The sequence below is a fragment of the Cherax quadricarinatus genome, chromosome 78 (assembly GCF_038502225.1).
Source record: "Cherax quadricarinatus isolate ZL_2023a chromosome 78, ASM3850222v1, whole genome shotgun sequence".
In the NCBI taxonomy this organism is placed as follows: Eukaryota; Metazoa; Arthropoda; class Malacostraca; order Decapoda; family Parastacidae; genus Cherax; species Cherax quadricarinatus.
Genome location: NC_091369.1, coordinates 8,394,428 through 8,416,962, shown reverse-complemented (window position 1 = coordinate 8,416,962; position 22,535 = coordinate 8,394,428). Strand labels below are relative to the sequence as shown.

The window sequence follows — 22,535 nt, the reverse complement described above, 5'->3', positions numbered from 1 at the left end:
CTTCCCGGTAAAAGTAGGTCTTAGACGACAGGGATGTGTATAGTCACCATGGTTGTTTAATATATTTATAGACGGGGTTGTAAAAGAAGTAAATGCTAGGGTGTTCGGGAGAGGGGTGGGATTAAATTATGGGGAATCAAATTCAAAATGGGAATTGACACAGTTACTTTTTGCTGATGATACTGTGCTTATGGGAGATTCTAAAGAAACATTGCAAAGGTTAGTGGATGAGTTTGAGAATGTGTGTAAAGGTAGAAAGTTGAAAGTGAACATAGAAAAGAGTAAGGTGATGAGGGTATCAAATGATTTAGATAAAAAAAAATTGGATATCAAATTGGGGAGGAGGAGTATGGAAGAAGTGAATGTTTTCAGATACTTGGGAGTTGACGTGTCGGCGGATGGATTTATGAAGGATGAGGTTAATCATAGAATTGATGAGGGAAAAAAGGTGAGTGGTGCGTTGAGGTATATGTGGAGTCAAAAAGCGTTATCTATGGAGGCAAAGAAGGGAATGTATGAAAGTATAGTAGTACCAACACTTTTATATGGATGTGAAGCTTGGGTGGTAAATGCAGCAGCGAGGAGACGGTTGGAGGCAGTGGAGATGTCCTGTCTAAGGGCAATGTGTAGTGTAAATATTATGCAGAAAATTCGGAGTGTGGAAATTAGGAGAAGGTGTGGAGTTAATAAAAGCATTAGTCAGAGGGCAGAAGAGGGGTTGTTGAGGTGGTTTGGTCATTTAGAGAGAATGGATCAAAGTAGAATGACATGGAAAGCATATAAATCTATAGGGGAAGGAAAGAGGGGTAGGGGTCGTCCTCGAAAAGGTTGGAAAGAGGGGGTAAAGGAGGTTTTGTGGGCGAGGGGCTTGGACTTCCAGCAAGCGTACATGAGCGTGTTAGATAGGAGTGAATGGAGACGAATGATACTTGGGACCTGACGATCTGTTGGAGTGTGAGCAGGGTAATATTTAGTGAAGGGATTCAGGGAAACCGGTTATTTTCATATAGTCGGACTCGAGTCCTGGAAATGGGAAGTACAATGCCTGCACTTTAAAGGAGGGGTTTGGGATATTGGCAGTTTGGAGGGATATGTTGTGTATCTTTATACGTATATGCTTCTAAACTGTTGTATTCTGAGCACCTCTGCAAAAGCAGTGATAATGTGTGTGTGTGTGGTGAAAGTGTTGAATGATGATGAAAGTATTTTCTTTTTGGGGATTTTCTTTCTTTTTTGGGTCACCCTGCCTCGGTGGGAAATGACCGACTTGTTGAAAACAAAAACATAATCTAAGTACTCTAGGCAACAATCTTTCAATCAGAGGAAGATATCACTACCTAATGTACCTCAACCAGAGCAAGAATGTCTATCATTCGGTCCTTCACTCTCTCCCATTTTACCCACAGCTGCACTGTTGGCTAGATGCTAAGATAATTGTTAAAATGTCTAGTTGACTGTAGTTAACTACAAATTTATTTATACATTTTTCTTCAGATGCAATGAAATGAGTTGTCACATACACCCTAAAAAAATGCAATAAATTTTTGACAAACAAATATATAATAATCACACATTTTATTATTTTATCCTCCTTTGGCAGGAAATGCCTGTTGAATAAGCATTATTATTACACTCATATTCATATGGGAAGCACTACACTGTAGGAGAATGGGAGACCTGGGAGAATGGGAGACCATCAGGTACAATTCAAAGGAGAGGTCAAGTCTAATTCTTTGAATCAAGAGCCCCTGACTGGTGTAAAGAAACCTCCTTTGAGGGAAAGATGCTACACAAATACATGAATTTAAGGTTATACAAACACAAATATACTGTACTTACTTCTTCCTGAATATACCCTTGGCCTTCTCACAATCAGACCCACAGGGAACAAGAGAATTCTGGCCATTGGCCCCAACACGCCCCCAGCGCATCCACACACAATATGAATCACAACTGTCATCTTTTAACAGCTGAATCAGGTAATACTTGTTGTTGTTGTTTTGAATATTAGTCTGAAAAACATGTCAATGATCAAATTTAGGATTTTTTTGTTTTTAACTCGGTCATCTCCCGCCAAGAAAGGGTGACCCAAAGAAAATACATTCACCAACAATTGCACACTCACCATCTTTCCAATTAAGTTTTATATTATACATCTTCTTGCTGTATTACAGCAAAGGATCCTGAATAAATTTATTTGAGAATAACAGCACGAGAAAAATTCAGTTCGAGTTCGAGTTCTAATGACCAGAGCTTTTTGGTAAGATGGGGAAGGAAGAAGGATGGGTAAGGATGGAAATATTGGAAAAGGGTTGGAAGGGGGGAGAGGTAGGATATAAAAGGTAAGTGGCCCAACCACTTTGGTGTAATTTAAAAAGTGTATTTGAATTGATAAGATATTCTTTAAGGGGTATAATACTAACCCATCAGATTCACATAAATATAATAGGTATATAAGTACATGACTCTGAATTGGTTGTAATTATACAAGTTGCAATTGCTTTTTTTTTTTTTCGCGATTGCACAACGGATATTTATACAACAAGAAAGGCAATATTTTCTGGCCAGTTTATGAGCTCGTGACAATAGCTTCTTAATGGTGGTGTCCAACAATAGTCAATAGCATAATTTTACATTAGAAAGTTATTTAAGATGTCTCCCTAATTGGGGGCGATGATTTTCTCAGTATACATAGAAGGGTTCTGGTAGTATCCAATCTTCTTCGTCAGGTAAGTTGCTCAAAATCATGGGTCGAGGGTAATCATCTTTATGAATAAAACGACGAACCCTCTGTGGGAGAGTCATTCTTTGAGTCCTGTGAGGCGGAGTATTGATGGTGTAATCGGTGGTATTTATCACTTGTATAGGATGTTCTCTATCTGGCATGTATAGTTCTTGCATTGTATAAAGTTGTTTCTTTTTTAGGGTGTCAAGGCGTACATTTATGGCAGTGATATCTTGTTGTGTGTGTAAATCTGCCATTTTAACTCTGTCTCTCCTCCTGGTATTGGTAATAAAGCGAAGAGCTCTATTCTGGACCCTTTGTAACCGTAGCATGTTGGTCTTTGTTGTTAATGACATTGGGACACAAGGGTATTCAAGTATAGGTCTTATTATCATTTTATACAGATGTTTTTTGACATGTTGAGGGGCTTGATTGAATCGAAAGAGTCTGCTAAGACCAGCTTTGGCTGTGTTGATCTTTTTAGTTACATGAGATGTTGAGTGGAGCAGCCTGTCTATTTCATATCCCAAGATCTTGTTAGGGTTTCTAATGGCTACAGGTGTACCTCTGATGGAGATACCCCCTTTATCTTCAATGGTTGATGCAAAACATCCTATCGTGCTAACAAGGACCTTGTCAGGATTAGTCGTAATTCTCCATTTCTTCTCCCAATTAGATGTTCGACGAAGTTCAATATTCATTTTTTCTATGACTCTCTCATACTTGTATTTTCCTGTTACTGGAGTTGATGAGACGACATGAATAACATCATCTGCAAACTGTGTCACAATTGTGTCATTAAACTCTGGTTGAGGAAGGTCATTCACATAAATGTTAAACAGAAGTGGACTGAGACAAGAACCTTGTGGGACACCAGCCGTCGGTATAAAAGGTTCTGTCGACTTGCCATGAAAGGTGGGAATGATTTTTCTTTGAGTTAAGAAATTATAAATTACTCTGAGAAAAGTCCAGTTATGGTCTGGTAGGTCAATGAGTTTGTATATAAGGCCATCATGCCATAAGCTATCAAAAGCTTTATGAACATCTCTGGTGGCAATTAAGGCAAGATTGCCCTGCTGTTTTAGACTTGCTACAGTGTCAAAAATAACATTTATTGCATGATTGGTACCTCTATGTGTTCTAAAGCCAAATTGTTTTTCAGTAAACAAGTGATTAAACTCCATATAGTAATTCAATCTGTTGGAAATGACTTTCTCAAGAACTTTTCCAGTGACTTCAAGTAAAGATATAGGTCTATAGTTCCCAGGTTGGTGGATGTCTTTATTGGGCTTAGCAAGAAAGATCATTCTGGCAGTCTTAAAAACAACTGGAAAATGTCCTGAGGCCAAGATGGCATTAAAGATATTTACCAAGGACTGTTTGCAATTTCTAGGTAGGTACTTTATTTGTTTCATTGTTATTCCAGAGAGGCCAGGGGCTCTATTTCTCATTCTTCCAATAACCTGACTTATCTCTAGTAATGTAATAGGTCTAGTAAGCGGGTGGGTATCTTCAAGAGTTGAAGTATCGATGGTAGGTAGTGGTTGTAGATCATCCAAGTTCTCATCTCTCCATTCATTTACTAACTGATAATGATTATTATTAAATTGACGACTGTTATTGTGAGAGAGAATTTTCTCCCATACATCACCCATCAAATTAGCCTGGTCCTGTGGATCGTCAAGTTTAATTTCAACATCTTCATCATCCTCATCAGTGAAGGTATGAACTAGGTAGTTAGGAGCCTTGTGCTTTGCCCCTAAAAGTTGTCGGATCTTACTCCAAAATTTTGCTGGTTCACGTTTATATTGATTAGCTTGAAGAACTAGAAATTTCCATATGTCTCGTTTGTGTTGACTAATCATGTTAATTAATTCATGCCTTAATCGGTGCAGTGTAGCTGCTGGTGGTTGTCGCGTTTGAAGATGCCTTCGACATTCTGCTTGATAATTCAGACCATTACAAAAACTTGCCATGATAATACATAATTAAGATTCCCAATGCCATATGGTATATGATTATCTCTATAAAGAAAAAAAAAAAAAAAAAAAAAAAAAGAAACATCTTTGAGATTAAAGAGTTTAATGCTACTAGACTTGCCATATTTGTTGTGACTGAGTTACTGTAATCATTCACAGCTGGTAATATCCCAGAGGCCAAACTATATTTTAATAACTTTCTTATTGGCAACTGCAGTACATTAATTCTTTAGACAGTGTGTGTGTCACCAACCACATCCTCTGAAAGCAAACCTTTAAACAAACAACTGAAAAATAAGTGAATACAGGTAATCTGGATGCTTTTCTTGCTTTTGTCTTAACCAACATAACCATGTCAGTGGCATTTGTTGCAGTCTCGCTCTCAAGAGTGCAAGGCAAGCAATTTAGACCTTTAAGTCCTTGCAACCCCTCACTAATTGCAGCACCTCCAGGAAACATTTGATAATTTCTTCCATAGTTCAGGTCCTTTCCATCTGCAGGCAAAAAGTATTCTCCACCCATTTCCTGCTTTCACAAGATCAACTCGCCATGCTTAATCTGTCTGCTCTCCTCTCTAGTGGACCCACCTACAGAAGCTTTTTACAATTTCTTGACTGACACTGACTGACTACACTAGTTGTGACTCCCCCCCCCATCTGCCTCTGTCCTTCCCCAAGCACTCCTCTTACAGTGAAAACCTCACTCTTGCCATACAGTGCTAAGCAATAATAATAATACTAATAGTAATGAGAAGCACATGCACAATCCAGACATTTATTGAAGATGTTTTGTCATTTGTGGCTTTATCAATCCAAATATCAATAAACTGAGAACCAACAGGAGCAAAATATATCTTTCTATAAATGTCTTGACTGGTCATGGATCTTACTCTCTCAATCTGTTGGTATTAACATACCTGTACTTGTACAAGTTCAGTGCTTCTCCATGCATATCATCTGTACACAGTAAGTGGAAGAAAACATTTTTCCACTAATATTTGATTTACCTGATTGAGCATGCAGTCCCATATGTCATCATCCTCTTCATACACATGTGACTGCTTTGCAATGGGGCAAAGGGCATCTACAGCTGCTCGGCCTTTCATCACCACTGCCCTATCTATGCCTGGTTACAAAGAAAACATTTCTTCAAACATGACATTCAGAATTTAAGCAAATTCACCAATTAACAGTAAACAATAACAAAGGCAACACCAAATCATGCTGTTAGGAAAATTGCTCTCCCAATATAATGAATACATAGACAAAGCAAATATATGTTTAGTATGAATTTTCCATAGAAAATAAAATTTCACTCACAAATACACAATAAGCTAATAGAGAACATTCAAAATAAACATGCTTCTTTAAATCTGGGGTTAGTAGCCTCTTACATTTTGATATCAGACCACTATCCTAACTACTATCATGTATGTATTCATCTCTTTGAGAAACCATTTGACAGGTTGGTGTTGCCATTACTATACTACATAAATTTTTTTTTTCATCCTAATTTCTATCCTCATTTAACCACTTAGCAGTGTTCATGTGTGTTTATGTATTTCTAGATAATTATTTTCTGGACCATACTGACACAGGGAAAAAAAAAAAAAAAAAAAAAAAAAAATACTGTACTACAATAAACAAAAACCTGTGATAAATGGTTTAAAATTGACAAGTTGAAGATTGAGACACTTATGCAGCATATGGGAAACTTTATTGAGGAAATGTTTGCCACAAAGTGGGTCTTCGTCCAACCTACTTCAACTAGTGGATGGTACCACTATGACCCCGCCTCCTCCTGCTTTGCCTCGCCTGACTACAATATATAAGCCACTTCTAAGGCCCTATGATGTACTTTCTACAAGACTGATGGACTGAACACATCGACTCCAGGCTGAGGGACTGATTATCTCAAACTCCTCCTCTCCTTACACCCTTCTGATTTGTATTGGACTGACGAAGCCACTGTATGGTGAAATGTTTCTTCAATAAGGATTCCCATATGTTGCATAAGTGTCTCAATCTTCAAACAAAAACCAATAAAAAAAAAAAAAAAAAAAAATCAAAACTGGAAGTATAATACCACTTACCTCAAACTTTTCTGACACTATGGATTTATAACCAGTACACCAGGAAAAAATACATGGTCAAAAAATCGAGCAAACACCATTCTTCTCTAAAACTACAGCAATTTTTCTACACTTGACAAATACAAGAACACCTTAACTCTAAAACTGTTAGAATGCTTTTTACACACTGCAAACACAAGGGAACACTGCATGCTCAAGAATGATGTAGCAAGTACCTTTTATCTCTTCAAAACTGTTAAAATGCTTTCTACACACAGCAAATACATATGGAAAAATCACATGCTCAAGACAAATTCCACAGAAAAGTGTTCATAATGGTTAAAATACAAACGAAGCAAACATTGTAGTGCTGCAAATTAGTGGAAGCAAACCCAAAAGACAAGATTTCAAAGTTCATTACAAAATAAAACAGACACAATTAAGCCATAACTTGCATGTAATCACCAGGACAATTAACCACTTAATTTAGAGTCCAATCTTGTCTACAAAAACTTTAAAGGGTACTGCACCTGACTTGACTGGAATATTAGTGGTATCCTTATTTTCTTTTCCCTCACTCTTCTTCCCCTTATTTGCATCTGATTTGCTCTTCTTCCCACCTGTAACTTTCCCAGAATCAGACTCCTCCTCAGTCTCTTCTTTGACCTTCTTTTTGGAAGACTTAGTCTTCTTTGCTTCTTTGGCTCCATTATCCTTTGATGTTGATGGCACCTGGTCATCATCCACAATTTCTTCTTTAACCTTTGCTTGTTTTTTCCTACCTCTCTTTCCAGTAGTTGCAACCACTTCATCTTGAGAATCATCAAGTTCTGGTTCAATCTTCAGAGCTGCATCAGTTTTAACTTTCCTTGCTGGTCCTCTCCTCCTCTCAGTAACCTGATCCTCCTCAATCACCTTGTCTTTTTTCTTAGATGGACCCCTTCCTCTTTTAATAACAGGTTCATCCTCGTTTTTAACATCTGAAGTACCACTGATATTTTTGACTGATCGTTTACTAGCTCTTTCTGCAATAGATTCAATGAGACCATAAGTATTTCATAAAAATTTCAATACCTGTATACCGTAGTGTATTCATAACCAATGAATAACACATACCAGTACTAGGGAAATGGCAGCAACAATTTCATATACAATCACCTAATACAGTGGAACCTCAAATTTCGAACGTATCGCTTGTCAAATTCTTCGAAAATAGAACCTTTTTTCGAACCAACTTTGTCCCTATTATTGAATTCACCCCTATTTTTGAACCGCCGGGTACCGGCCCTGTCCGGCAGCCTGCTCTGTTCGCATCCCCACGCAGGCGCCGTGAGCCAGTCTGGTTTTGTTGATGCTTGAGTGAACACTAACTTGCACTCTCATTCAAACATTTTACGATTATTTCATTGTGTTTAGTGCTTGTGGGACTGTGCAATAAGCTACAATGGGTCCAAAGAAACTTGCTAGTGGTACCCTGTGGTAAAGAAAGTGAGAAACACCGTACATGTGAAGAAGGAAATAATACAGAAGTGGAATGATGTCCAAGTGGAATGATGTCCAAATGTTTGTGGAGAAGTACCACCCTGAGCAAGCTGAAACAAGCCATCTTTGCAACAAGTTCACTGACAGAACCATGTCCCATTTTAGGTAAATCTTAAAGAGGCACCAGAAACAGAGGACTGTGGACAGTTATTTTGTGAGACAGGGGGCCAGTGACTCAAGCTGGTCCTAGTGGTATTAAAAGACAGAAAGGAAGTAACCCCAGAGAGGGCTTTGATACCTAAAGTCCTTATGGAGGGGGATTCCCCTTCCAAACACTAACCCCAACTCCCTCTCTCCTCCTCCCTATCTTCCAGATGCCATCACCAAACTTCAATAAAGTAAAATGTTATTTTATATGTTTATTTAAATTTATTAATACATAATTGAACACTATATTTGTTGTGTGTATGTAAAACTATAATTAATCTCTATAAATTTTTTTTTTTGTGAACATTTTTGGGTTTCTGGAACGGATTAATTGCATTTCCATTATTTCTTATGGGAAATATTGCTTCGCTTTTCAGACTTTTCGAATTTAGAACTAACTCCTGGAACGGATTAAGTTCGATATCTGAGGTTCCACTGTACTCTATAAGCACTTCAGTGCACCTGAAAAATATTTCCTAGTAATATAACTTTGTCACTCATTAATTTTTGGAGGGTAAATGTAAATGTATGGAAGAGGGTAAGGTACCTAGGGATTGGCAGAGAGCATGCATAGTTCCTTTGTATAAAGGCAAAGGGGACAAAAGAGAGTGCAAAAATTATAGGGGGAGAAGTCTGTTGAGTATACCTGGTAAAGTGTATGGTAGAGTTATTATTGAAAGAATTAAGAGTAAGACGGAGAATAGGATAGCAGATGAACAAGGAGGCTTTAGGAAAGGTAGGGGGTGTGTGGACCAGGTGTTTACAGTGAAACATATAAGTGAACAGTATTTAGATAAGGCTAAAGAGGTTTTTGTGGCATTTATGGATTTGGAAAAGGCATATGACAGGGTGGATAGGAGGGCAATGTGGCAGATGTTGCAGGTGTATGGTGTAGGAGGTAGGTTACTGAAAGCAGTGAAGAGTTTTTATGAGAATAGTGAGGCCCAAGTTAGAGTATGTAGGAAAGAGGGAGATTATTTCCCAGTAAAAGTAGGCCTTAGACAAGGATGTGTCTATGTTTAATACATGTATATTTATAGATGGGGTTGTAAGAGAAGTAAATGCGAGGATCTTGGCAAGAGGCGTGGAGTTAAAAGATAAAGAATCACACAAAGTGGGAGTTGTCACAGTTGCTCTTTGCTGATGACACTGTGCTCTTGGGAGATTCTGAAGAGAAGTTGCAGAGGTTGGTGGATGAATTTGGTAGGTATGCAAAAGAAGAAAATTAAAAGTGAATACAGGAAAGAGTAAGGTTATGAGGATAACAAAAAGATTAGGTGATGAAAGATTGGATATCAGATTGGAGGGAGAGAGTATGGAGGAGGTGAATGTATTCAGATATTTGGGAGTGGACGTGTCAGCAGACGGGTCTATGAAAGATGAGGTGAATCATAGAATTGATGAGGGGAAAAGGGTGAGCGGTGCATTTAGGAGTCTGTGGAGATAAAGAACTTTGTCTTTGGAGGCAAAGAGGGGAATGTATGAGTATAGTTTTACCAACGCTCTTATATGGGTGTGAAGCATGGGTGATGAATGTTGCAGCGAGGAGAAGGCTGGAGGCAGTGGAGATGTCATGTCTGAGGGCAATGTGTGGTGTGAATATAATGCAGAGAATTCGTAGTTTGGAAGTTAGGAGGAGGTGCGGGATTACCAAAACTGTTGTCCAGAGGGCTGAGGAAGGGTTGTTGAGGTGGTTCGGACATGTAGAGAGAATGGAGCGAAACAGAATGACTTCAAGAGTGTATCGGTCTGTAGTGGAAGGAAGGCGGGGTAGGGGTCAGCCTAGGAAAGGTTGGAGGGAGGGGGTAAAGGAGGTTTTGTGTGCGAGGGGCTTGGACTTCCAGCAGGCATGCGTGAGCGTATTTGATAGGAGTGAATGGAGACAAATGGTTTTTAATACTTGACATGCTGTTGGAGTGTGAGCAAAGTAACATTTATGAAGGGATTCAGGGAAACCGGCAGGCCGGACTTGAGTCCTGGAGATGGGAAGTACAGTGCCTGCACTCTGAAGGAGGGGTGTTAATGTTGCAGTTTAAAAACTGTAGTGTAAAGCACCCTTCTGGCAAGACAGTGATGGAGTGAATGATGGTGAAAGTTTTTCTTTTTCGGGCCACCCTGCCTTGGTGGGAATCGGCCAGTGTGTTAATAAAAAAATAAATATTTATTTACCATATATAATGTATAGTATACTGTACTGTATGTATGTACCAGTATAAAATTTACCATATCAGCTATTTTTGACCAAGGTAAAGTGGCCCATGGGAAACATTTTCTATTGCTTATCCAATAGTGGTCTTGCAAGAAATATTGCAAATCAAATAACCCTCAGAACTTCAATATCCCTACTCATCCTTTGGTTAATTAAGGTGACAAGATTAGACTGCAGGGGCAATGATATCATGAACCATCAACAAATATAATAGATAAGGTAACACCTTTCCCAGGGCTTATGCTGGATATTTTAAAACAAATTTCCAGAGCCCAGAAATAAGTTCGTAACTTTGGCGAGTTATCCTAAAATGAAACTACATAATGTACCATATATGCCTACATTAATGTAATACTGTGCTCCAGCATATGCTAACATAGGAGCTGTGTGATGACTGGAATAAAAATATTCCAGCTGTGAAACTCTACTGTACAAGTATATTCCTCATAATTCATCGCATACTCTATTAGATAATATACGTGTACGTATATAGTTACACCATTAACTTATGCAGTTTTTCTGAAAATCTTAGTATTTCTGCCCCAAACCATGATTTCTTCAATTCAGCCAATGAATACAATTGTTTAAATCATTTAAAAGTTATTGTATCAGATTAATATCCCAACTTCTCTGTGTATACAGATCCACTACATAATCTAACAACTAAAATTCCTGAAAGAAATACAGCACAATATTATGGATGACATTAACAATATAAATAGATATTGGCAGTTTGGAGGGATATGTTGTGTATCTTTATACGTATATGCATCTAAACTGTTGTATTCTGAGCACCTCTGCAAAAGCAGTGATAATGTGTGAGTGTGGTGAAAGTGTTGAATGATGATGAAAGTATTTTCTTTTTGGGGATTTTCTTTCTTTTTTGGGTCACCCTGCCTCGGTGGGAGACGACCGACTTGTTGAAAAAAAAAAAAAAAAATGTGGCAGCGGTGATGAGTGAATGGAAGATTGTCCAAAATGACTTGGCAACTTGGAGCAATGGATTCATTACTGAAAGTTTATTTAAGACTTAAAAAAGATACAGCAAAGAAGGTGCTGGAACTGAAACAGAACTGAAGACAAAAGAATTATTATGGTAAATCCATGGAAAAGTATCTAATGCTATAGGGGTTACACAATGCCTGAGAAATGAAAGGAGGGGGGGGGGTATCAGGATTGATCTGAGGAAGGGAATTATTATTATTATTATTATTATTATTATTATTATAGTAATCAAAGAGAAGCACTAAACCTACAAGGGTGAGTGAGGAAGGGAAGGGTAGCTTCAATTCCTTAGAACAAGAGCACTCTGCCAGCATCAAGGTAGATCTAAAAACAGGTTAGAAAAATACTATTAGGAAAATGTGGATTACAAAACAATCTGCCTAGCATGAGCCATGCCTACAGTCATGCTCATCTGTCAGTTGATAACTGACAGATATTGTATGGGCAAGCTTTCTTACACTTACTACCTGTTCACCTAGCAGGAGCTCATGATCCAATTGGAAGACTTTCAACTCTCTCTGGTTTTTAGGTGTCCTATGGCTTGCTTGGCAACGTTCTCGTCTAACGCAGCGAGTGTGTGGTTCGAACCCTGACATGGGTGGAAATGCTGAGGTTGTTTCCTTACACCTGCTGTCCCTACTCTCCTAACAGTAAGTAGGTACCTGGGTGTTAGTTGACTAGTGTGGTTGGCACCCTGGGGGGACAAGATTGAAGGACCCCAATGGAAATAAGACAGTCCTCGAAGATACACTGATTGGGTTATTCAGGGTTATCCCTGGGTTATCCAGGGATAAAAATCTGAACGTATAGTGATTGACAGAAATTTGATTCCTTGGCGAGTGGAAACAGCACGCTTCCTTACACCTACTACTCTCGTTCACCTAACAGTAAGTAGGTACCTGGATATCAGCTAACAGATGTGGGTTGCATCCAGCATAAAAGTATTAAAGAACCCCAATGAAATAAGACAGCCTGAAAACATAGCTTAACTGGGTTATCCTGGATTAATAAATCACCAGGTTAATAACACAAACAAAGACATCATTATCTAGCAGCAGCAAACAGTTAGCCAAGTGATGAGTCACAACCTGAGGAAGAATAAATGGCATCAATGGAAGCAAGCCACACTGCTGCTCGGCTTTCATGGCTTGACACTTGTATTACCATTCTGGCAGTTACTAATTCAAATAATCGTCTTTTCGTTGTAACTGATTGCACACAGTCGAGTTGCTTAGCTGTTTTAGCTTCTAAGGTTAAAATAAGAAGATATTACAAGGACTCCAGTGAAAATAAGTCACTGACATTTTGGGTTATCCTAGGTAATTTACACATGTTATTATGTATGATAATTTGTGTAACTATTTGTGTGTACCTATACCTAAATAAACTTACTTACAGTAAGGCTGGGATTTGAGATAACCTGAGATATTGATTTATTTAGGAGGAAGTGCTAAACCCATTGGAATCATACAGTACCTGGGAAATGGGAGACAATCAAGTTTCATCTAATGAAGGGAAGAACAAGTCAAATTCCTTGGATCAAGAGCTCCCCCCACTCAGGTCATACACTGAGGTCTGGGGGTCAATTCCCAGTACGGGTGGAAAAATTAGGACATGTTTTCCTAAGATACCTGCTGTCCCTGTTTACCTTGCAACAAATAGGTACCTGGGTGTTAGTGGACTGGTGTTTACCTGGAGTTTACCTGGAGAGTTTCGGGGGTCAACGCCCCCGCGGCCCGGTCTGTGACCAGGCCTCCTGGTGGATCAGCCCCTGATCAACCAGGCTGTTGCTGCTGGCTGCACGCAAACCAACATACGAGCCACAGCCCGGCTGATCAGGAACTGACTTTAGGTGCTGGGTCGCATCCTGGGACAAAACTGACCTAATTTGCCCAATATGCTTTGCATAACAAATGGTTTTCTATATAGTAGTATGTCATTGATGTCAGCTATGGTCTGTATACCTTGTACATGTACTTGCAGAAATTAAGATTATTATTAATCATTATTATTATTTGTGATGACCCGAAGTAATTATAATATTTATGGAGTTCTAAACCTGTAGGGGCCATGAGAGGTAATCTGATTTAAGGAAAGGAAGATGCTTCCAATTCCTTGGATCAAGAGCCCCTCAACAATATCAAGGAACCATATTTCAGGGAATGACCATGAGATCTTCATGAAACTCTGAACCCATAGGGGTCGTCAGAGGGAATCTGGTTTGATCCAAGGAAGGATACTTCCAATTCATCAGATCAGGAGCCCCTGGCTGGCATCAAGGGCCCTCCCTCGAGGTGGCATTCTTGAAGCTACTCGTGGAGAACTTTGATGAGCAAATAAAGTTAAGTTTATTTAGGTACAGCTACACAAATAGTTACACAAATTTTGGTGATTACAATTATCATACATTGTAACTCATGCAGATTATTATAATCATGGGAGCACTAAACCCGTAGGATTACACAGCACATGTGGGGGGGGGGAGATGGAAGGCATTCAGGTTCAATTCAGAGAACTAGAGCAGAGCCAATTCCCTGGATCAAGAGCCCCTCACCAGCATCAAGGAACCTCCCTTGAGGGGGAACTTATGCAAAACATCTCCCCCTCAAGGGAGGGTCCTTGATGCTGGTGAGGGGCTCTTGATCTAGGGAACTGAATCTGTGCTCCTGTTCCCGGAATTGAGCCAGAATACCTTTCATCCCCCCCTAAAGGGGCTGTACAATACGGGTTTAGCGCTCTCCCATGATCATAATAAAAATGCAGGACCGTGAAAAAATAAATGAACTTCCAAGCGCTTCCATTATTTTTTTCACAGTGGTTGTTCTGCATGATGTGATATAACATGTTTACTGTGACCTTATAGTAACTTATGTGTAAATTACCCACCCTAACCCCCCCCCCAAAAAAAAAAAAAAAGTCAGACTAAGTGACTTCCTCGGGGTTAATAAATGGCCTTAAATACAGAGTTGATGGTGAACCTCAACGTTATAACACTCAAGCAGCAGTAAAATACCTTTCTTACTCATTGTTAGTGTGTGTGGTGTATGGTAGATGGTAGTTATGGCGGGACACAGGTTGTTATGGCACCACTAACAACACTTGTCTCTGCCGCCAACATTCACTCTTGAACGAAATTCGTTTTAAAGTCGTACTCAGTCTTTTTTTTTTTTTTTTAATTTACTGCAGATGAAACATGTGTAATAATCCCACTTTCATATTCTAATTAAATGTTGAGAATTAAATAAAAATCCAAAAATGAAATTGAAAACTTGAACATTAAAAAAATATAATTCTAATTTTAGAACTTACAATTAAAAAAATTATAATTAATAATTGAAGATTATAAATTAAGATTCAAAAATAATCATAGTTAAAATTTGAAAATTAAAAATGGGAAAAAATTGAAAATTAAAAACTAAAAATTAAAATTAATAATTTTCAAAACATTATACCTAAGTATATTACTATTACTACATTCATAGGGAAGCGCTAAACTCACAGGGGCCAAACAACACCTGGGGAAAAATGGGAGGCAACCAGGTTCGATCCAAGGAATGGGAGGTCAGATCCAATTCCTTGGATCAAGAGCGCCTCACCATCATGAAGGGACCTTGAGGGGAAACCAAGTTCTAATATGTAAACCTCATAGTCTGCACTCCATGAATAACATACATCACATATATTTTTTACAATGGTGTTGAGGACACATATTACTATTATAAAAATAACAATTATTATTATTATTATTATCATAACTAAATGCTAAACCCACAAGGGTCATACAGTGGGCACATAGCACATGGCTACATAAAGAGTACATCATGTATAGTTATATATTATGTAATAGATATATGAGAGGCTGGGGAGTTAAACCTGATAATACAACTAGAGGACAAGAGGACCAGAGACATAATCACAATATACAAAATACCGAGGGGCCTTGACAGGGTGGATAGGGAGAGTGTATTCGCCTCTGTGTCAATTTATTATAATTATATTAAGGGGAGTGCTAAACCCATAAGGGTCATAAAGCACCTGGGAGAATGGAAGGCATTCAGGTTCAGTCCGAGGAAGGGGAAGACAGTTCTAATTCTTTGGATCAAAATCCCCTTCTCCAGCATCAAGAAACCTCCCTTCAGGGGTCTAACCTCACTGGTATAAATAAATGTAAATTAACAAAAAAATTAATATTTTTTTATTTATTTTACTAACACATTGGCCGATTCCCACCAAGGCAAGGCGGCCTGAAAAAGAAAAACTTTCATTATCATTCAAATTACAAAACAAATTATGACTATTTGAAGAATAAAAGACATCAATATCTTCCCTTTTTGCAACCTCATTCTTCATGTATTATTGGACACTATTCTTAAATGGCTTTAAATTAAGACTGGCCTTAGCATCATCAGTTAACCCCTTCCATTCCCCTTTTTTTCAACAGATCAATTTAGGCCCCATAGCCTGGCTGGCAAAGTTCTTGCTTCACATGCTGAGGGTCCGGGTTCGGTTCCTGGCAGAGGTGGAAACACTGGACGTGTTTCCTTAGACCTGTTGTCCTATTCACCTAGCAAGTAGGTACCTGGCTGTTATTCAACTGGTGTGGGTCGCGTCCTGAGGGACAAGACTGAAGACCCCAGTGGAAATAAGACAGACAGTCCCTTGATGATGCACTGCATTTCTTGGGTTATCCTGGGTGGGTAACCCTCCGTGGGTTAAAAATCCAAACAAAATCTTATCTCATCTCTTAATTTTACATGCTAAGAGGTGTTATCCTACCTCAGCTCATTTCAAAGCCCAGCACTAAGGTATACTACCACCACCCAGGATCCCACCCACAACAGTTGACTAACACCCCTGTAATAAGTACCATTATTATTATTATAATCAAGGGGGAAGCGCTAAACCCGGAGGATTATACATCACCTGGGGGGGGGATGTGGAAGGCATTCAGGCTTAATTCGGGGAACTGGAGCACAGAGGGCTCTTGCTTCAGAGAATTATGATTAACCCAATAGAAATGTCAAATGACTGTTGGGTTATTGTTGGATATCATTGTTAATTTTCTTTTAAAACCTCAGTCTGGAAGCTGAGAGCTGTCATGATTACCGCCCATTTCATCTTCAACACTCATCCTCATCGCTGTCATCTTCATCACTTCCTATATTTTCATCAGCATTCAGAACAGTGTCTGTAATTTCCAAGTCTAAGATGATGCACAAGTGTTTCTTCATCAGCATTCATCCACTTGACCAGTTTCTTTATTAACTTCCAATATCCTCGGCAATAGGTTCTGTAACATTTTTTTCATCTCAAGTAACTCGTGAACAACTGTTTCCTTTGATAAATGAAAATCTTCTGCTTCTTCAACAAACTGGCTGTATCCCACCAAGGCAGGGTTTACCTGGAGTACCTGGAGAGAGTTCCGGGGGTCAACGCCCCCACGGCCCGGTCTGTGACCAGGCCTCCTGGTGGATCAGAGCCTGATCAACCAGGCTGTTGCTGCTGGCTGCACGCAAACCAACGTACGAGCCACAGCCCGGCTGATCCGGAACTGACTTTAGGTGCTTGTCCAGTGCCAGCTTGAAGACTGCCAGGGGTCTGTTGGTAATCCCCCTTATGTGTGCTGGGAGGCAGTTGAACAGTCTCGGGCCCCTGACACTTATTGTATGGTCTCTTAACGTGCTAGTGACACCCCTGCTTTTCATTGGGGGGATGGTGCATCGTCTGCCAAGTCTTTTGCTTTCGTAGTGAGTGATTTTCGTGTGCAAGTTCGGTACTAGTCCCTCTAGGATTTTCCAGGTGTATATAATCATGTATCTCTCCCACCTGCATTCTAGGGAATACAGGTTCAGTAACCTCAAGCGCTCCCAGTAATTGAGGTGTTTTATCTCCGTTATGCGCGCCGTGAAGGTTCTCTGTACATTTTCTAGGTCAGCAATTTCACCTGCCTTGAAAGGTGCTGTTAGTGTGCAGCAATACTATTCCAGCCTAGATAGAACAAGTGACCTGAAGAGTGTCATCATGGGCTTGGCCTCCCTAGTTTTGAAGGTTCTCATTATCCATCCTGTCATTTTTCTAGTAGATGCGATTGATACAATGTTATGGTCCTTGAAGGTGAGATCCTCCGACATGATCACTCCCAGGTCTTTGACGTTGGTGTTTCGCTCTATTTTGTGGCCAGAATTTGTTTTGTACTCTGATGAAGATTTAATTTCCTCGTGTTTACCATATCTGAGTAATTGAAATTTCTCATCGTTGAACTTCATATTGTTTTCTGCAGCCCACTGAAAGATTTGGTTGATGTCCGCCTGGAGCCTTGCAGTGTCTGCAATGGAAGACACTGTCATGCACATTCGGGTGTCATCTGCAAAGGAAGACACGGTGCTGTGGCTGACATCCTTGTCTATGTCGGATATGAGGATGAGGAACAAGATGGGAGCGAGTACTGTGCCTTGTGGAACAGAGCTTTTCACCGTAGCTGGCTCGGACTTTACTCTGTTGACGACTACTCTCTGTGTTCTGCTAGTGAGGAAATTATAGATCCATCGACCGACTTTTCCTGTTATTCCTTTCGCACGCATTTTGTGCGCTATTACACCATGGTCACACTTGTCGAAGGCTTTTGCAAAGTCTGTATATATTACATCTGCATTCTTTTTATCTTCTAGTGCATTTAGGACCTTCTCATAGTGATCCAATAGTTGAGACAGACAGGAGCGACCTGTTCTAAACCCATGTTGCCCTGGGTTGTGTAACTGATGGGTTTCTAGATGGGTGGTGATCTTGCTTCTTAGGACCCTTTCAAAGATTTTTATGATATGGGATGTTAGTGCTATCGGTCTGTAGTTCTTTGCTGTTGCTTTACTGCCCCCTTTGTGGAGTGGGGCTGTGTCTGTTGTTTTTAGTAACTGTGGGACGACCCCCGTGTCCATGCTCCCTCTCCATAGGATGGAAAAGGCTCGTGATAGGGGCTTCTTGCAGTTCTTGATGAACACAGAGTTCCATGAGTCTGGCCCTGGGGCAGAGTGCATGGGCATGTCATTTATCGCTTGTTCGAAGTCATTTGGCGTCAGGATAACATCGGATAGGCTTGTGTTAACCAAATTTTGTGGCTCTCTCATAAAAAATTCATTTTGATCTTCGACTCTCAGTCAGGTTAGCAGCTTGCTAAAAACTGAGTCATATTGGGACTTGAGTAGCTCACTCATTTCCTTGCTGTCATCTGTGTAGGACCCATCTTGTTTAAGTAGGGGCCCAATACTGGATGTTGTTCTCGACTTTGATTTGGCATAGGAGAAGAAATACTTTGGGTTTCTTTCGATTTCATTTATGGCTTTTAGTTCTTCCCGCGATTCCTGACTCCTATAAGATTCCTTTAGCTTGAGTTCGATGCTTGCTATTTCTCTGACCAGTGTCTCCCTACGCATTTCAGATATATTGACCTCTTTTAGCCGCTCTGTTATTCTTTTCCGTTGCCTGTAAAGGGAGCGCCTGTCTCTTTCTATTTTACATCTACTCCTCCTTTTTCTTAGAGGAATAAGCCTTGTGCATACATCGAGTGCCACCAAGTTAATCTGTTCTAGGCATACGTTGGGGTCTGTGTTGCTTAGTATATCTTCCCAGCTTATATCGGTTAGGACTTGGTTTACTTGGTCCCACTTTATGTTTTTGTTATTGAAGTTGAATTTGGTGAATGCTCCCTCGTGACTAGTCTCATTATGTCGGTCTGGGGCTCCACGCATACATGTTTGAACCTCAATTATGTTGTGATCTGAGTATATTGTTTTTGATATGGTGACATTTCTTATCAGATCATCATTGTTAGTGAAGATGAGGTCTAGTGTATTCTCCAGTCTAGTAGGCTCTATTATTTGCTGGTTTAAATTGAATTTTGTGCAGAGATTTAAAAGCTCGTGTGAGTGTGAGTTTTCATCAGAGCTGCCTCCTGGTGTTGTTACTGCAACAATATTATTTGCTATATTCCTCCATTTTAGGTGCCTTAAGTTGAAATCCCCCAGGAGCAAGATGTTGGGTGCAGGAGCTGGAAGATTTTCCAGACAGTGGTCAATTTTTAACAGCTGTTCCTGGAATTGCTGGGATGTTGCATCCGGAGGCTTGTAGACTACCACAATGACTAGGTTTTGGTTCTCTTTTTAACTTTAGTAATATATACAGGAGAAGGGGTTACTGGCCCCTTGCTCCTGGCATTTTAGTCACCTCTTATGACACACATAGCTTACGGAGGAAGAATTCTGTTCCACTTCCCATGGAGAATAAATGAAAATGTGTGAAATTACTGTCAACATTTTCAGCAGGTGCATTATCAAATATCAAGACCAGCCACAACTTTTGAGAGGCTTTTTTTAGTGTAGATGCTTCCACCTGCAGGAATTTCAAGTTCCCGCTCGTAATTTTGTCCAGACTAAAGGTGGTGTCGGACCATCTGCTGTCAGATAATTGGTGGTGTACCTGTACTTGCATTCTTGCATTCTGGGTGGACAATGTCTTGGCTGATCTGGATGATACATTCTTGTGCAAGTTTGTGGTGACTCAGAAATGCTTCATGATTCTTTGGTTGTCATGATTTTTTTTGCCCATTGGGAAGATTTCTGTTAGTGAGAAAGGGTTCCAGGTAGTGTTTCCTAATATGTGATAGAAATGTGTGTGCTATATCAAGGCAGATAATCCATGAATCATCATTGCTTTTTGGAGGAAAGCCAGTTCCAGTCAATGTAAAGCAGGGGTCAGAGGTACCAGAAGGAATAGCTGGAATGCCAGTACAGAGTCTGGGCAACAAGTGGTTGCTGGAAAGCAGTTCCGGGTTCTGAGGAGTGTCCATATCTATTTGGTGGTTCATAGAGGGTGTTGCAGTCACTTTGGATCCAGAAGTAAAAGGAAATACCTTGTTTATCATAAAATAAAAAATGAGGGAGGAGCTCTGAGAATAAGAAAAAGAAACCATGTACATACTCTGAACTATAATTGTCCCCACTGTTGTTGTTGTTCCCTGAAAGTGATCTTTTACCCCACCTACTGAACACCACCAGTATGACATCTCCACAACTGAATGAACAAGGCTTAGCTAGATTGCCTGTTTATGAAAGATTATAAACCATGCAAGAAGTGACTAAAATGTTAGGAGCAAGGGGCTAGTAACCTTGTCTCCTGTATAAATTACTAAGTGTAAAAAGAAAAACTTTTTTTTCTTTCTAGGTCACTGTCTTAGTGGGAGACAGCCAGTGTGTTAAAAAAAAAAAAAACTGTGGAACTGTCTTGCAGCTAGTAATGATGGTGGATGAACTGGCAAGACTGCCTCAAGGCATACACCTTTAGTTACTACTGAATCCTCAGATAACCTCTAGTGGTACTTCCATCATCTGAGGTCCTGCCAGATGACCACTCAGTTCTGAGGTCCTGCCAGATGACCACTCAGTTCTGAGGTCCTGCCAGATGACCACTCAGTTCTGAGGTCCTGCCAGATGACCACTCACTTCTGAGGTCCTGCCAGATGACTACTCTGTCTCACAGAAGAGTCACATTGCATACCCTAAGATGATCCAATTTCTGTCAGGTGGAGTGACCCAACCACCATGACACTACCAATGGGAACTACAGTAGAAAAGTGCTAACAGATTTCTTTCTGTCTTCTGTCTAAAGCTGGACTTCACAAAAGGTAAAGTATCCTCACTGAGACCAAAAAGAGAGGAAAGGTTGGCATATTTAAATTTGACCCATAAAGTGTAGAGGTCCAATTTCTTGGATCAAGAGCCACTTTGTCACAACAAGGGACCCCATCTGAAGGGTTGGCAACTGGTGGGAAAAGGGCTGGTAGGCCTCATGCAAAGCACTGTTATGGCTGTCAAGTGACTAGATTGGAGGATGAAATTTAGGATTTTATAGCAAATACAATGGAACCTCGGTGTTTGAGCTTAATTGGTTCCTAAGTGGCGTTCAAACTGCGAAAAGTTTGATGTCCAGAAGAGTAACTCCCAGGCATTATCAACCACACACACTACAGGATGTTGAACTGACTCTTCCAAAAGTCTCTGAGAGTCAGGTCAGTAACATAGGTCACTACAAAGTACTTTTGAAACAGGTCTTTCTTGTAAATTTTTTTTACAACTAAATTTTTCACGTCAGAGCATTCAGAGTCCAAAAAAACCTTCAAAGACTGGGTCAGTTTTTTCTGAACAAAACTGTGTAGTGATAACATGTGGTTTTAATTGTCCTTATGACAAAATTAATGTAGGTTCAGTAATCATTACTTTATCAGAACATGGCAGTGGGGTGTACAGTAAATAAGACTTGCATAAGCCAGTAGGCCTACTGCAGTATTCCTATGTTTTTTAATCTTTACCTAAACACCCTCTGCAGAATCTAGTATTTGTTTATAAAGTTATATGTGAAAATCTACAAGTTCTAGTGGTATTAACAATAACATTAAATATCTTATAATAGGAATCTTGTGCACAAACCTACCTTATTAAATAAATTGATTATAATTTTGTATACTGGATCTTTATTAATATAAAGTTTTATATACTATAAAATAATATGTATATAAACCATACCACGGGCAGGGATAGAACCCGTGGTATGGTTTGTTTGCAATCGTGTCATTATGATTTTGAGAGTCACGTATATAAACACCTGTTTAGTACTTCATGCTTATAACGAACCAATGCTGGTTTTAAGAATGCTTTTTTATGATGCACTAGACATTATGAAGTTTGTGCATATTGAATGCATTACTAAATTTACATCTATCTGATTTTTTTTTTTTTGTGTTTTTTTCAACAAGTCGGCCGTCTCCCACAATATTAGTTAATAATATTGTAGTTAGAGCAAAGAGCAAGA

The 22,535-nt window shown here is 39.6% G+C and overlaps 1 protein-coding gene across 2 annotated transcripts in view; it reads right to left on the bottom strand.

Moving 5' to 3' along the window:
* Nucleotides 1-14,834, bottom strand: part of LOC128701597 (poly [ADP-ribose] polymerase 2-like) — a 33,149-nt gene extending 18,315 nt beyond the window's left edge. The window contains exons 1-4 of one of the 2 annotated variants that reach the window (XM_070101672.1): nucleotides 14,701-14,834; nucleotides 7,306-7,800; nucleotides 5,711-5,829; nucleotides 1,840-2,012 (exon numbers count right to left, since the gene is read on the bottom strand). In XM_070101672.1, coding sequence (XP_069957773.1) covers nucleotides 1,840-2,012; nucleotides 5,711-5,829; nucleotides 7,306-7,800; nucleotides 14,701-14,704 — 791 coding nt within the window. In that variant the 5' untranslated portion in view covers nucleotides 14,705-14,834. Of the gene's footprint in view, nucleotides 1-1,839; nucleotides 2,013-5,710; nucleotides 5,830-7,305; nucleotides 7,801-14,691 lie in introns of both variants that reach the window. The other variant, XM_070101670.1, reaches the window with a different exon arrangement.
* Between the last annotated feature and the right edge of the window lie 7,701 nt (nucleotides 14,835-22,535).